Genomic DNA, 14760 nt, shown 5'->3' with positions numbered 1-14760 from the left:
AATGGTCAGCCAAGTGTCTTGACCCTAATAGTGAACATTTGGTGATTTGAAAAAGGTTAACTGAATTGAAATAGAAGTCTTTAGCTCCAACATACTTGGGCCTAGATCAGGGACTAAAATATGTCTAGATCAAAAAAGAATCATCACTGCCCTCTGCTGGTAAGAAGTGATTACTGCAGGTCTACATACATAAACATTATGAGGAGGACACAGAGGAGTCTAAAATGTTGGAGGAATTATTTAAAGTCTTTACTTAAAGCAATATGGCAGCACGTAATAAAGATTAAACAAATTAATCATAAAAAACATAATTAAAGCATCGCATGAGGGATGCCAATTTCAATAGTGCAGCGTTCCAAGTTGATGCTGTAATATGAGAGCTTGATAAGCAGCTGAATACTGCAGGAGAAGAAGGATGCGGTTCATCTTTTAGTCCTCTTTCTGGGCACGCTGTACCTGCAACATAAAGTTAAACGTTAAAGTTAAATTCATATAGATTTCAAAGGTAATTTTAAACAATCTCTGAAAAGTTTGTTGCAGTCTTAGTTGCTTTTAGCCCATCATGCATTGTGTCTGCCACCAGGTCACACCAAAGAAAAATTATATATGCACTTATGAGTGTATGACTTTTTCTAACGTTTAAATTATTAAGACACTTAATGAAGAAGTCTCTGAAAATGCTTTGCAACTATTTTTCTAAAAAAATGTTTGAAGACATTTAATATTTGCTCCTTTCAGATATTTCATTTTTTTCACAACACGCACATGTTCTGTGATATATGGTTAGAACACCTGAAACACCAGCAGATATAAATGTGAACATTGTTCAGTTCAGTTGATGAATTAAATGCAGGTGTGCAGGTAGCAGCACATCTTCAGTAAAGTGACTGTCGACTTTTTGTAGATTTGAGACTTGAATTTTTAGAGGACAAAATAGTCACTTGTCTTCACAATAGCACAACAACTGTTTTTTTTTTTTAAATGAATAAAACAATAAATTGTGTGAACTACATCCTTATGTTCATGAGCAAGATGATTCCTTAGGGTGAACAGTAGAAAACAATACAACAACTTGAACTAAACCAATGCACACAACAAAAACGATGCAAGAATTGAATTTGTGTGAAGAACAATAATAATCAAGGGCAAAAAAAAAAAGATTAGTCTCAGCATCCAGTTTGCATTCAAATAAACCATTTATTCAGTCGCTGGTTGGTGTTTCTGGTTCATCTCATATTAACTCCACTCAGCCTACATTGTAGATGTCAGAGTTGAGTTTAAAAACAGAATAATGGTGCTCGTTTTATGTCATTATTTTCAGATCATTTTATTCCAGGACCTCCAGCCCATCCTGAATGTTACCTCCAACACAGCAGGTGGCTCTGTGTGCTCACTTTGCGACAGTTTGAGATCCTCCAATAAACAGTAAAGAAGAAAGAAGAAGAAGAAGAAAATGAAGTAGACGTAGAAGAAGAAGAAGAAACCCTCCGATGCTGCCCCTGTTACAGTGCGCAAATGCGCATCCAACAGTACAGACCTCCGGTGGAAAACGATAAAACAAACGTTACGAGGCTCGGAAACGACACGTCGGGAAGGAAAAGGAAACAGCGCGCAAAGGAGACGACAGAAGCGAGGGTTAAAGTGTGTGACACAGCAGGTAAGCCGGACTCTCCTGACGCCGTGTTGTTTATAAAGGGAGTGTGTGTGTGTGTGTGTGTGTGTCAGCAGAGCCACCTTCCTGCCTCACCACAGCGGATGTGTTGGCAGGCCCACCACGACTCCTCAGTGCTGTCATCCTTAGTTACTGTACACAGTATTAACCCCGAGAGGTGCCGTATGCTGTCGCTTCAACACGGAGCACTGAACTCCATTTCAAAACCTACTAATTAAGAGCAATGCAACACATAAAAGACACAATTTGACCTGTGACGTTGTAAACCTGATGTTTTCAGTGTAAGATGAATACACTCTTAAATTCGGCATGCAAATGACCAATCACACAGCACCTTATCGAACAGAAAATCCACTTTTGAAGCGGTTGTGCACGACAATATTACCCGATCTGACAGTATTGTGTTCAGCACGCAAGAAGGTGAAAGTAAACTTTAATCTCATCTGTACAAGTTGAATGCTTATCTAGAAAAATAAAGTTTAAGCGTGTGCGTGTTAAATTTGACAGTAGACTGCGGAGTCGCGTAAAGGTCCTTGATGGTTCACGTAAACAACATTACCTTAAATCTGAAGATTATAAAGTTGAATTTGGTGTGTCGTTCTCTCTACGGCGCCACCGAGGCGTGCATGTTGCTAGCTAGCTATTAATAACGAGTTAACCAGATGACAAGTCCTCTCTGAGCTAGTTAAGTCGCTGGTTATCGGGAGACAGACACAGGTGTAACACTACAGACGTAAGTAAGTTGTGTGTTATCTTGAAACGGAGAGAACAGTAATGACTGCTAACGTTAGCAGCTGCATTTAGCTTTCCTGGTGTGTTGCGTTCAGGTAGCATCACGTTAACATCAAGGGCCGGACTATTTACTGATATTTTACACTATTCCGAGTTCATTTTTCAACAAGATAACATTTATTATTGAGGCGTTAAAGTAAAACATATTTTTTAATACAGGCTGACATTTCCAACAATACGTTGTTTTTTTTTTTCATTTTTGTGCACACTTGTTATGAGGCAGGACTCAGTGGTCAGTCACAGTTTCATCAGATATTAGACTGACCCCTGGTGAAGCTAACTATCGTCACATAAACGCCCAGCAACACGTGTGATGTTCAGCTTTCACATAAAACAGATGCGGTGGCAAGTCCAGAAAGCGGAACTGTTTCTGGAAAACGAAAACGAAAAGCTAATTTTAGACCGTGAGACATTATGACTGCAGGTTAAATGATGGTGTCTGTATGCAGCTTAATAAGAGCAATTTGTAACATGCTGCAAGTTTCTCCACAAGCTTTTATTTTTCTCCTTTCAAATCTTCAAATTTCCAAATTGAAGTTCTGAAATCACAGTCTCAAATGGAGCCGTGGTTGAGTTTTCTAAGTGTATGAGCAGTGATGAAAGCGAGGGAGTTTTAGAAAACGAATTAAAGGAAATGTGAGAATATTGTGGAAAGAAATAGAGTGACAGTACCTCAAACTACTTTTTGTAGCTTAGGAAATGTATTTTGTTGAGACAAATGCAGAGACAGGAAATGTAGTTTTATGTCAAATTTAGGAACTGAAATTTGTGCCAAGAGTTTAAAATATTGTACACACTGATTATTGGCTGTTCCAGACCCTGAATCGAAATTAAGAAGACAATATAATATAACAGGATTTTCCTGCTGTAAGTTAAACTGTTCTGTACGGACATTATTAAATGTAAACTTTAATGTTAACCCTACTGAACATACAATCTTGTGTTTCTCCCCTGTTGTCTCATCAGTAACCATGGTGGGGGAGCGCCGCAATGGGAACCTGCTGGTCCAGCTCGGCCCAAAGCTGCAGGCTTATCCAGAGGAACTGATCCGCCAGCGCCGCAACCATGATGGCCAGACAGAGTACTTGATCCGCTGGTGCCTTGTCACCATTGATGATGGCTCCAGCTCAGGGGGCGGAGCCAGTGAGGCAGGAGGGACAGGTGGTGGCAGCTCTGGGGTAGGCGGGTCCAGTGGCTCCACATCTGGAGAGAGCAAACCGGAGAACATCCTAATGTGGATGTCAACTGAGGATGTATATGCAAACTGCCCCACGCTGCTGGGGAAGAGAAAAACAGACACACAACGTCCCCTGCAGCAGCAGGAGAAGCAGCTGGATGGCGAGTCATCAGGTGGAGGTCAGAGGAGTGGCAGCGAGTTTCCTTCGGACGTCACCTTTGATGAGGTGGAGCTGTCAGACATGAAGGAAGATGTGAAGAACCTGGTGTGTCGAGCCAGGAAACAGATGGCCAAAAAGAGTGACTTCTCCATCAGCATCACGCACACCATTCATGTGCTAAGCGCCTACGCCAGCATCGGCTCGCTGGTTGGTGTTTTTAAGGAGACAGGTGCCCTCAACCTGCTGATGGAGCTGCTGTGCAACAAGGAGACACAGACTCGACGCAGCGCTGGGAAGATGTTGCGAGCGCTTGCCTCTCATGATGCAGGTAACCACAAACTTTCAATTACAACACCACCAGGTGATTCTGCTCACTGATAAGCTGACAGTCTGTTTAAATCATCACTTAAACACAACGCTGTTTCACAGTTTAATTTCTTTACTGTTAGCAGTTGATTTAATTTTTCAACATTTTGGAAAAAATTAGTTAGAAGAGAAAATTGAGTGCTGGCTTAATGTTTAAAGTGGCATCCCACAAAGTGTCTTGTTCTCACAAGGAACAGTCCCCCATTAAAAACTTACGTACAATTTTATGTATGTTGATTCGTGAGCTCTAGAGATTCTGGTTGGTGGATTTTGTTCTCACCTTCTCGATTTCTCCACTAGAGGTAGCGCTAATATTTACCTTAATGGAATAAAAATTAGATTTTCCTTGATGTACGGCAAAACTATAATATTTGTCAGCGAAAAAAGATTTATCTAAAAATGAACGAATGTTTGAGAACAGGACCCTGAAACTGAAGTAAGGTCATCCAGAGCATGAAATAAAGTCAAAATGCAAAATTTGATCACATTTTTGCAATATTGTCTTGTTGACATTCGCATGTAGCTTCACCATTTCCTAAATCTTTCTGCTGATCCACATTAATTACACAGTACCTGAGGTTAGCTGGTGACTAGCTTTGGCGTAGTCTGAATGGCATTTGTTGAAGATGTTCATATTGAAATGGAGATGACATCTGGTTTTTATTGTGCAGCCTTGGTAAAGAGAAGAGGTGTCACTCTGTTGAAGTTGTTGATCTACAGAAACATTGGTCATTCAGTCCTGTCAGTGGTGTTAGAGAGTAGAGCTTCACTACCTCACAGATGATCTTTGATTATCCTCAAACACAAACAAACAACCGAATGAATAACATTGATTACTACCAAGTGATATGAGATTAAGTCCAAAGTGTTGAAACAAGCTGCAAATATACACACAACAAGTGAAAAGAGAAGGTCTCCAATTTTTTTTTGTGACTGTGTGCTAGCTTCAGGGGGAAGGAAATTCAGCTGATCAGCCTGTACAAACTATGGACATCCAACCCTAAACTGTTGCAAGCATTCCTCCTGCTTGCTGTGAAAACATGTCGGGTTTAGAAACATCAGCAAGACTCATCTGTTAATGTAATCTTCAGTATTCACTATAACACTGCGCGGGAATATGCTCTTATTCCCGCTCTCCCGCTGGACTTCTGACCATTACCACCCGCTCAACAAGAGTGTGTCACCCACTCCCACCCGCACCTTCAACGTGTGTGTCCAATCCCACCAACACCTGCACAAATTCTGACCATTCACGCTTAAACGTTAAGAATAACAAACACTTTGTTCAATCAAAGGAATGATAATATCCATGTGTTCACTTAAATTAAGAACCACTCATGACAGATACCTTTTTTCCATCCATCAAAACAAAGCTTCCTTCCTGAATGGAGAGAAAGTAAGGACAACACAGCAAGAAAAAGCAACACTCCCATCCTCACCGCTTGACCTTTGTGTGTCTTTTGTGGCTTCAGTTGTGTCTGATCTTGAAGCCTCACCTCTCAAATCCGTTCTGATTGAAAGTGTCCATAGCAACATTCTCTCTGCAGCATCTTGCTGTATGTCTGCAGCTGGATTCACTTCACTCCTGTGATGCAGCAAAAGTTGTCTTCAGACCTCAGTGCAGTAAATCTGTGTTTGGAATACAACTGAACCTGGACAGGCTATGTGTGTGTGTGTCAGAGGGAGGGGTCTTTTGATCCCCCTCAGCATCTCAACAATGCATAACATCTGCACAGAGGTTTGAGCTCAAATGACTCCACAATGTAGTAAAACCCTCATATTGTGTCTTCCCCATAGTCAACAATGAAGGGATGGATTTCATCTCATAGCGTCCAGTAATGTGACACCCTGATCCTCTTAAGTAAATGTATCCGATAACTTTTGTGCAGTCAAAGTGAAATGTTTATACCTGCAGTGGAGAGGAAGTTTGAAGTATTAATAGTGTTCTAAAGTACACTTAATGCATTACAACCTCTACACAAGATGTTGGGTTTTGTTCAAGTCCAGCCACTTTACATGCAGTGTAGATGAATCAACAAGGGATGTCCTGATCCAACCTTAAAGGTCGGGATCAGGGCCGATCAAATCTTTTTATAGTTTATTAATAGATTTTATTTTTGCAAATCTTTGATGCAGCAACAGAAGGAATTACACCATCTTCATGTTTAATAATAAAAATAGTTGGATGCATATAATTAAGTATTGTCAAGTTGTTTAACTTGTTCAACTAGAAAGACGTTTCCCACGACGACTAGTTACAAACCTGGATCCAGATTTTGGGCAAAATGAACTTGCTCTTTACTTCTCTAGTGTTGCTTCCACAGTCCATAAGTGTCTGTGTTAGTTGACCTCACTGACAGAGACAGAACGCATGAATGAATATTTAAGATGCTGCTAACTAGGGCAACAGGTTGAGCTGCTGACTCAGATGTAATTTGCTAGATGAGAAAGCGGTTTAACCAATCAGGAGCTGCATTGTAGGATTATGATGGAGGAGGTATCTATATTTTATGTGTTCGTTTATTTGGCATAAGTTGATTACAATAATAGATTTAATCACATTTGTCTATTGAAAATGTTTTAAATTATATTTTAGTCTTAAACGTTGAAGTTTTTATTGAGAAAACACAGATTTAAAATGAAACTTTACTGTATTTCGCTTCATGTTTGTACTGTTTATACACGTTAATACGTTAATAATAGAGTACTAAACCATTGATGTTTTCCATAAAACATAATTCAGCCTAGTCAGGTGGAAGACTGTAACTTGTTTCTACATGGTAAATGGACTTAAGCTTGTCTGGCGCTTTTCTAGTCTTTGACTACTCAAAGCACTTTTTACACCGCAGTTCACACCTACCCCTTAACACCCGTTCTGACACTAATGCAGAAGCTACTCTGTAAAGTGAAGTCCATCAATGAACTAATACATTTACACAACTTTAATGTGTGTAAATGTACAGTACTAGTCAAATGTTTGGACACACCTGATTTTCTCATATACATTTTGATCTTAAGGCTTATGCTTAAATGTTGAAGATGTGTTTCTTATAGAAATAGTGAAGTTGATGTATGTATGCATTTCTTTCCAAAACAAATTGAAATTGTTTTTATTGTTTCAATGTCTAATATTATTCTAAAATGTACAAAGTAATAAAACAAGAAAAGAAAAATCCTTCTATTAGTAGGCATGCCCTAAATAAAGCTCATAGTAGCTATATTATAGTAATACAGTATAATATACTGTATTATTGATAAAACTGTTACTGTTGTCTGTCCAGACTTTTCTCTGGTAGTGTATATGTACAAGTTTTACAAATTGAGTCCTCTAATTTGAGCTCCACTCAGGCTGTGCAACAGAATTTGGTTGTTTACACCTGTAATATCACAATAAACATTCTATTGTTCTATTCTAAAAGTTCAGACTTTGAGTTAGAGAATGGTCCATCATGTTGCCTTATAATGTAGACTGATTCTTTCAACCCGACTTATGTTCTTCCTTCATGAGTTTCACTCCTCTCAACCAGCTGTGGATTAAACAAAGTTTCCTTTTCTTTTCTTTTTTTTTACTTTGTCACATGTGGAGAAATCCTGAGCGAGTAGCTGAGAGTTTTACTCATGAGTCATCTGGGCTGGGTGAGAGAACAAACGCTCAAACTTCATCATGATACGTATTCAAACACACCCTATAAAGCCTGATAACCACAAATTGGAGAAGAACACTCACTCTAATTCATTTTTCTAGAGGTCATGAAGGCATTAGAGTTTGTGTTTTTTTTTTTGCTGAATTAGGTTGTCAGGTCAGGAAACCCCGAATTCAGAACAAGATAGTTTAAACCATTTTAAACTTGGGCAAAATCTGCAGAGGCAGATAAAGGCAGCATGATTGACTGCAACCTGTTTAGACTGCATAAAGCTAATTTGTACTAGTATTTGTTCATGGGGAGTTCTGAATAGTTTGGGACATTACATTTCACATTTATACAACATCTTTAGAAAATCTGCACCGTAAAGATCCCTGTGAAACGAGGAAACATCCAATTTCAGGTTTCACCTCGCGAATGGTATCTAGCCCCCAGATTATTTTGATTGTGATTTATCTCATTATTATTATTATTATTATTTAAAAAATATTTACTTTTGTGCCTTTATTTGAGAGATAGGACAGTGGATAGAGTCGGAAATCAGGGAGACAGAGAGTGGGGAATGACGTGCGGGAAACGACCACTAACCACTGCGCCACCAGCGCCCCATCTCATTATTTTCTTTAACAACACCGGGAAATCAGTGACAGAGACCAACATTCTCACCTCAGAACAGTTAGCATGCGAGCGGAGCAGTGCAGCAGAACCGTCACGGCGGCAACAGTTAGCACCCTGACAGTGGGTTTAAAAAAAACAACCTGTAAAGCACCATTTAGCTACAAAAAACATAACAACAGGCTTAGTACTTACTTGATGAATACTGGCCCACAACTCATTAAGTTCTGGATTTTATTGATGTCCCTGCATTGTATCCTCTCTCTGTCTCTCGTTATGTTATGTATTCTGTACAGGTTTAAAAAAAACTAAAAACTGTCTTGCCTTTTTTTTGTTGGCAAAAGGCTTAAGAAGAGGTGATTCTGGTGATAACTGTTGCTGCTGTGACGGTGCTTTGCTCCAGCACCAGAAGCTGTCGACTGTCTGCAGCGCTGTACGCATGCACACTGTTCAAAAGCGTCAATGTTTGTGTCTGTCACTGATTATCCTGGCGTTGTTCTTAAAGACTTTATAAGCAATTTTTTTTTTTTTGATCCAGCAGATGTCGCCCTTGAGCACCAGAACAACTCGCATTGTTGTGTTAGCATGCTAATGCTAGCGATCTTTATTATGCTCGTATCTTCACACTGCATATAAATTTACCCGAAATGAGCGCGATCTAGAAACACAGTTAAGCAGTGAGTACAGTATGTTATTCTTCTTTTCTCTAGCCAGCCGACTGGCCGTCCTGGCAATGTAAACAAACTGAAGATAGTACTCTGAAAACATCACAGACAGCGGGACTCGGGTGTTACACACATTGTAGACAGTCATGACTCACAGAGTTATTTTCAGAGGATATACTTGATTTCTGCTACATTTAAGTGTGAAAAATCACATATAAAGCCTTTAAGAAAATAATAAAATAAAGAATAGAAAATAATCTTGAAGGCCAGATATTATTGCTGCTGATTCACAAAACAATTTACTAAAAAAAGAGATGGGGCGATAATACCGCATACTGCGCTATTGAGCCACCCTGGATCACCGCGGTGGGAATTCCTTCACTGCGACAGCCATAACCAGGCCCATGAGCTCCATCAGCGCTGAGGCAAAACTGGACCAACAGAAAGTCTGTCAGATTCTGACAGAGGCAAGGACGGTCTCTTTTTTCTTTTTTATACTAGGAAACGACATCATTATCCAGAGCGGAGGAGGCTTTGTTTACTTGGTTTCCTAGAAACAAAGAGGCAATAAACAGGTTTGTTCATCAGGCTAAAGAGTTTCCATCAGACTGAACTGTTAATCCTTCAGAGTGTGTTTCATTCATTCAGCTTTCAGAAGCTTTGACTCTGTAGGTGCAAAGCCCAGCAGTCTCACAGAGGGACACCTGAAACCATGAGGCAGAACTGGACAGACACTCCAGAGACTGTTTTCTACAACAGTCAACACTAAAACATTGAACTTGTTTAGAACTTGAGTTTTCTTATAAACAAAAGTTTAGGTTTCTTACCAGAACTCACATTTGTCACAGATCTCAGAGACATTTAGACATTACGTTCCTCAGTGCGTGCTATCCAAAGTACAGATAAGAGATGATCCGCGTCTGATTTGAGAATGCACAGCAACAAGTAGAGCTGCAGCCTCTGCTTAGTGCTGCTGCAGTATTTTGGCAATACACACTCTCTGGATTAAATATGGCTGAATGACGATGTAAAATGTGTCCTCCCGAATAAGACTCTGAACTTCTTCTGGAGGCCATTATCTCTGTTTACACCGAAGTTTCTAAGCATGTGTGTATAAAAGAAAAGAATGGCATAGAAAGGTATTCTTGATATTCAGCTATGACAACATTGCCGCGTTATTCTCCCCAACACTCTTCTGTGGACTCGTCCTGAGTTGCATGTAACAGATTTAACACAATCCCACAGTGGACGGAGAATTTATTGTAAAAGCAGCCAAAACCTGCTTTACTGAGGCTTTGTTCGGACTCCAGACTGTCTAGATTTGCTTTTAAAACAGATCTCTAAGATGTAGAGATATCACCAACCTTTTTGCCGGTTGTAGTAGTAGCAGTAAGAAAAGCCCATGCTTATGCTGGAACTAGCAATGAAGGTGCCATTGAGTGTGTTCATGGTTACTTGTAATGTATCTGAAGTTCCCTTGTGGCAGCATAAGAACAGATCCAGCTTCTTGCCCCTTAAAAACTCACACTGATATTTCCCAATGGAGGGCAGATGATTCAAAAGACACTTTGAAATCTGAGTTCAGTGTCCAGAGCATCCCTACTGAGACCCGTTTGAAGAAATCTCATTAGAATGACCACCTTCTAATGCGGCTTGGATCTGTTTTCTGATGTTTGTTAGTGCACAGAGTTTTTACAAACAGTCTGGATACAGTCCAGATTTGTGCTGCCAGTCTTAATTAGACTCAGAGGCTGTTTGGTTGTGCTCAGTTATTTGACTAGAGTCAGCTGTCACATGAAGGAAGTTCACAGTGCTGCTTCATTGTCGTTCAAATGCTTCCCACGCTGAGAACAACCACCATGACTCAACAGTTTGTTATCACATCTCCAGGCCCACAGGGGGCGCCTAACTTCAGCAGGGTTAACAAGATCTCAGATTGCAGAATACATGAGTACTGATTTCTCTGAAACTAAGTCATAAAGAGTGTATTTGTGAGTGAATTCCTTTCCAGTATCTCTCTGTATGTTTCTGAATGTTGTGAAGGGGAGGTTTTTGATTAATGAAGAGTTAAACAACCTCCACAAGCATGCGTCTGTTGGATAATGGTGAGTGTCTTTTAGAGCTGGGAATCTTTGGGTGTCTCACGATTCGATTCGATTTCCATTCTTGGGGTCACGATTCTACTGAGAATATATTTTTGATTCATTGATCCATGGATTCAAAGTCTATTTTTTAATTAGTACATACTTCAGGATCTACTCCAGTCATCTGTGAGACTGGCTGAATTTCTTGCTGCTCCATTTGGCATGCTACTGAGTTAAAGAGCTAGCCTTAGCACTTGGCAGGGAATGGCTGATATCTATTTAAAATCTCAGAGAAAAAGAATCTCGATTTTTACATAACTCGATTTTTTTGCCCACCTCTAGGGTCTTTGCTGAAGTAGTTTTAGTTGTTGTGACTTTCTGTAAGACAACCATTCATAAAAAGAATAATCATTTTTTAACTTCAAACCAAGAGACAAATCCTGACATGTGATCTCAATCCACACGAGAGCTACCCATGCAGCTTCATTCTGGACCAGTTGCACATTTTGATATCTTTATTGATATCATCAATAAAGATATCTTACCTTAAACATATGCTCAAAGCTTGATTAATAAACCAGTAGTGATGGGAAGTTTGGGTCTTTCGACTCCCAAACGGCTCTTAATTTAGGATCTTTTGTAGCCTCATATTTTAGTTTAACTTTGCAAAAATTAACGGTTTGTGTGTTGAAAACCCTTTTTGCATGCATTTATTCTGTTAAAAAAGCAAACTCTTTTATCAAACTTTTTAATTGCACAAATACAAAAATGTAAATACAAAATAAATACAAAAAACTGCTAACAAATCCACAGCACAGAACCAGAATTCTTTAATCAAACATTATGAATGTCCTCAGTGCATGTTGGCCTTGCGAAAAATTAGATGCCTCAGCTTGGATGGGCTGATGCGATTCCTTCTTTCTGTAAGTATCTGCCCAGTGTTTGAGAAGATTCTCTCGGCAGGAACAGATGTTGCCACAATACACAGTCTCCCCTCCTTCACCAGGCGTGGGAAGACTGAGGCCTTGGCCTGCCACCATCCTCAAGATAGGATCTTACCTCCATTACAGCATCAGCTGTAGGATTTCTCCTAGCAGCATCTCCTGTAGCTCTTTCATCGAGGTTTAGACATTTTTGGTCTATGGCTGAACAAAGAGCTACAACCATTTCCTTTACTTTCTGCACGGTTACTGGCCATGCTGGCCAATCAAAACAAAGTTCTGCCATGAGCAGAGCTGGGGCTAACCCACTGTGTGAGCTAAGCAGTGAAAGGAAAAACTGGGAGCCGGCTCTCACTCGATGAGAGTTGGCTCTTCTGATTCACTACAAAGCATCGGCTCTCCGAGCCGCATCTTTTGAGCATGACACATAACTATAAACCAGTGTTGAAGTCATTCAGGGCTGCAGCTTGTATATGAATAAATGTAATTGTTCACAACAATCAATTCTATACCTGTTTGATCAGCACAGGATACACACACAGAAAAATTGTTGCTTTATTATGTGCAATAACATTGTTCAATATTACGATAACTTCTGATAAAATAACATCATTTGAAGACTATGTTTGCTATAGCTCCCGGTGTTTTTGCTGTTCTAAAAGTTTTACTCTATACCTTCATTTGAAACATTGTCCCTCCTGAATCCAAAAGAAATGCAAAAGGAGTTTGTTTTTCATCAGTATTGGCACCATGTAATCTGAGTGTAGCTAAGAGCTAGCTTGAGCATGGCCATTATACCCAGGCCTCAATACAACAGGTCAAATGTACGCATGCTGATTGATAAAGAAAAATTGTTTAAATAAAACAATTATACATATTTATAGCGATAAATTCAGACCTTCACCATGTATTCATTGTGAATGCTCGTACTGAGATAACAATGGAATTGCGATTAATCGCGCAGTCCTAATTACAGATTGAATATCTGTGGAGTGTTGATGCTGACATTGTGTCCTCCTGTCTGTCTGTGATGTGTTTGTCTGCAGGAAGTCGAGCCTACGTATTGCTGTCGCTCAGTCAACAGGATGGCATCGAGCAGCACATGGACTTTGATAACCGCTACACTCTGCTGGAGCTGTTTGCTGAAACCACGTCGTCAGAGGAACACGGTATCTCCTTCGAAGGGATTCACCTGCCTCAGGTGAACACATGGCACTGTCTTTATGACCTCATTCTGAACTGAAACCTCGTCTTAAAGGGTTATTTCACCCCTAATCTCAACTAGCTGAAGCAGTTTGCTGTTCATCAAAATCTTTTTTTTTTTTTTTTAAACCAAGCCGAACACAAACCCCAGATGATCGATTTGACACAACCAGAGCTACATAGAGAAAGTGCAGGCGCTCAGGGTCACATTTTTTCCTCTCTAGTCAGTGTTCTTGACGCACAAGAACTTTATCAATCAATCAATCAAACCTTATTTACATACCACCTTTCAAACAAATTAAATTGCAGTTCAAAGTGCTTTAAAAGAGTGCAGAAATGTTATTGACGAAAAAGTAGTTTATAAAATCATTGAGCTGTTATTTTAAAACTTTTTATCAATGCTAATTTAATTAAACCCCAATCCCTAAAAAGCTGAGACGTGTGAAATGTAAATAAAAAAAAAATATGATGATTTGCAAAATATTGAAACTCAATATTTGATTGAAAATAGCACAAAGACTACATGTCAAATGTTGAAAACTGAAAAATTTCAACATCATTTTTTTTGGAAAATGATGAATTTGATGTTAACAATGTTTGAAAAATAAATAAAGACACTTTCCTTTAATAACACTTTCTGTAACAACTTTTAAAGGGATACTTCACCCATTTGCATTAAAATTTGCCAGTGTGACGTCTTGTCAGTGTGATATCACTGATCTAAGTCTATTGGCTCGTTGTGGCAAGCCCAGCAGCTCATGTTGCAGGTCCGTTAACTTCTGTGGCACGCCCACGATATGCCGTAGCCTGCGGTAGCACAGTAGTGCTAAGGTGCTAATGTTTATGTTACCCTCGGACGGAGCCAAAGTGGCTGCATTCCCAATATGGTAAAAGGGGCGGGACATTTCCGAGAACCGTGCTGAGCGACTGACCAATTAGGGCAGAGCCGACAGACCGACCAATCAGATCAGACTTGGCACACGTGGGGACTCTGAACGTGGGCACTTCAGAGCCTTAGAGAGAGAGTCAGAAGCGAGCCGGTGCATGGAGCGGCAGTACATGAAAACAGACACTTTTTTCAAACTTTAGTTATTGTGAACATACTTTAGTAGGTACATAGATTAAATATATGAACCCCAAAAAGGGCATAATATGTGCTCTTAAAGCGTTGTATCATTAGAAAACTGCTAGTATTTTTGAATGGTCGTGCATCCCACTCTCATTATCCCCTGAGATGGAAAATCTTTTTAGTATTGCAGTATATTAGTATTTTTAAGTCTGAAAAGGAGCTTCCAGTGACGCAAAAATCGTAATTTTGCGTCATTGGAAGATGTTTCGGTTAGCGGGGTGAAACTACAACGCTAGTTCCTCATATTTTTGACCACTGAAGCTACAGACCAATCACAGATCAGTGGGTCGGAATTCACTCCCAGAATCGGAA

At 39.8% G+C, this 14760-nt stretch overlaps 1 protein-coding gene across 2 annotated transcripts in view; it reads left to right on the top strand.

The window, feature by feature from the left end:
• Positions 1–1515: 1515 nt before the first annotated feature.
• Positions 1516–14760, top strand: part of LOC109976060 (cullin-9) — a 41454-nt gene continuing 28209 nt past the window's right edge. The window contains exons 1-3 of one of the 2 annotated variants that reach the window (XM_020626277.3): positions 1516–1657; positions 3431–4129; positions 13163–13317. In XM_020626277.3, coding sequence (XP_020481933.1) covers positions 1516–1657; positions 3431–4129; positions 13163–13317 — 996 coding nt within the window. The remainder of the gene's footprint in view (positions 1658–3430; positions 4130–13162; positions 13318–14760) is intronic. The other variant, XM_065959837.1, reaches the window with a different exon arrangement.

Source organism: Labrus bergylta, chromosome 10 (genome assembly GCF_963930695.1).
Source record: "Labrus bergylta chromosome 10, fLabBer1.1, whole genome shotgun sequence".
Taxonomy (NCBI): Eukaryota; Metazoa; Chordata; class Actinopteri; order Labriformes; family Labridae; genus Labrus; species Labrus bergylta.
This window is presented reverse-complemented; position numbering and strand designations above follow the sequence as displayed.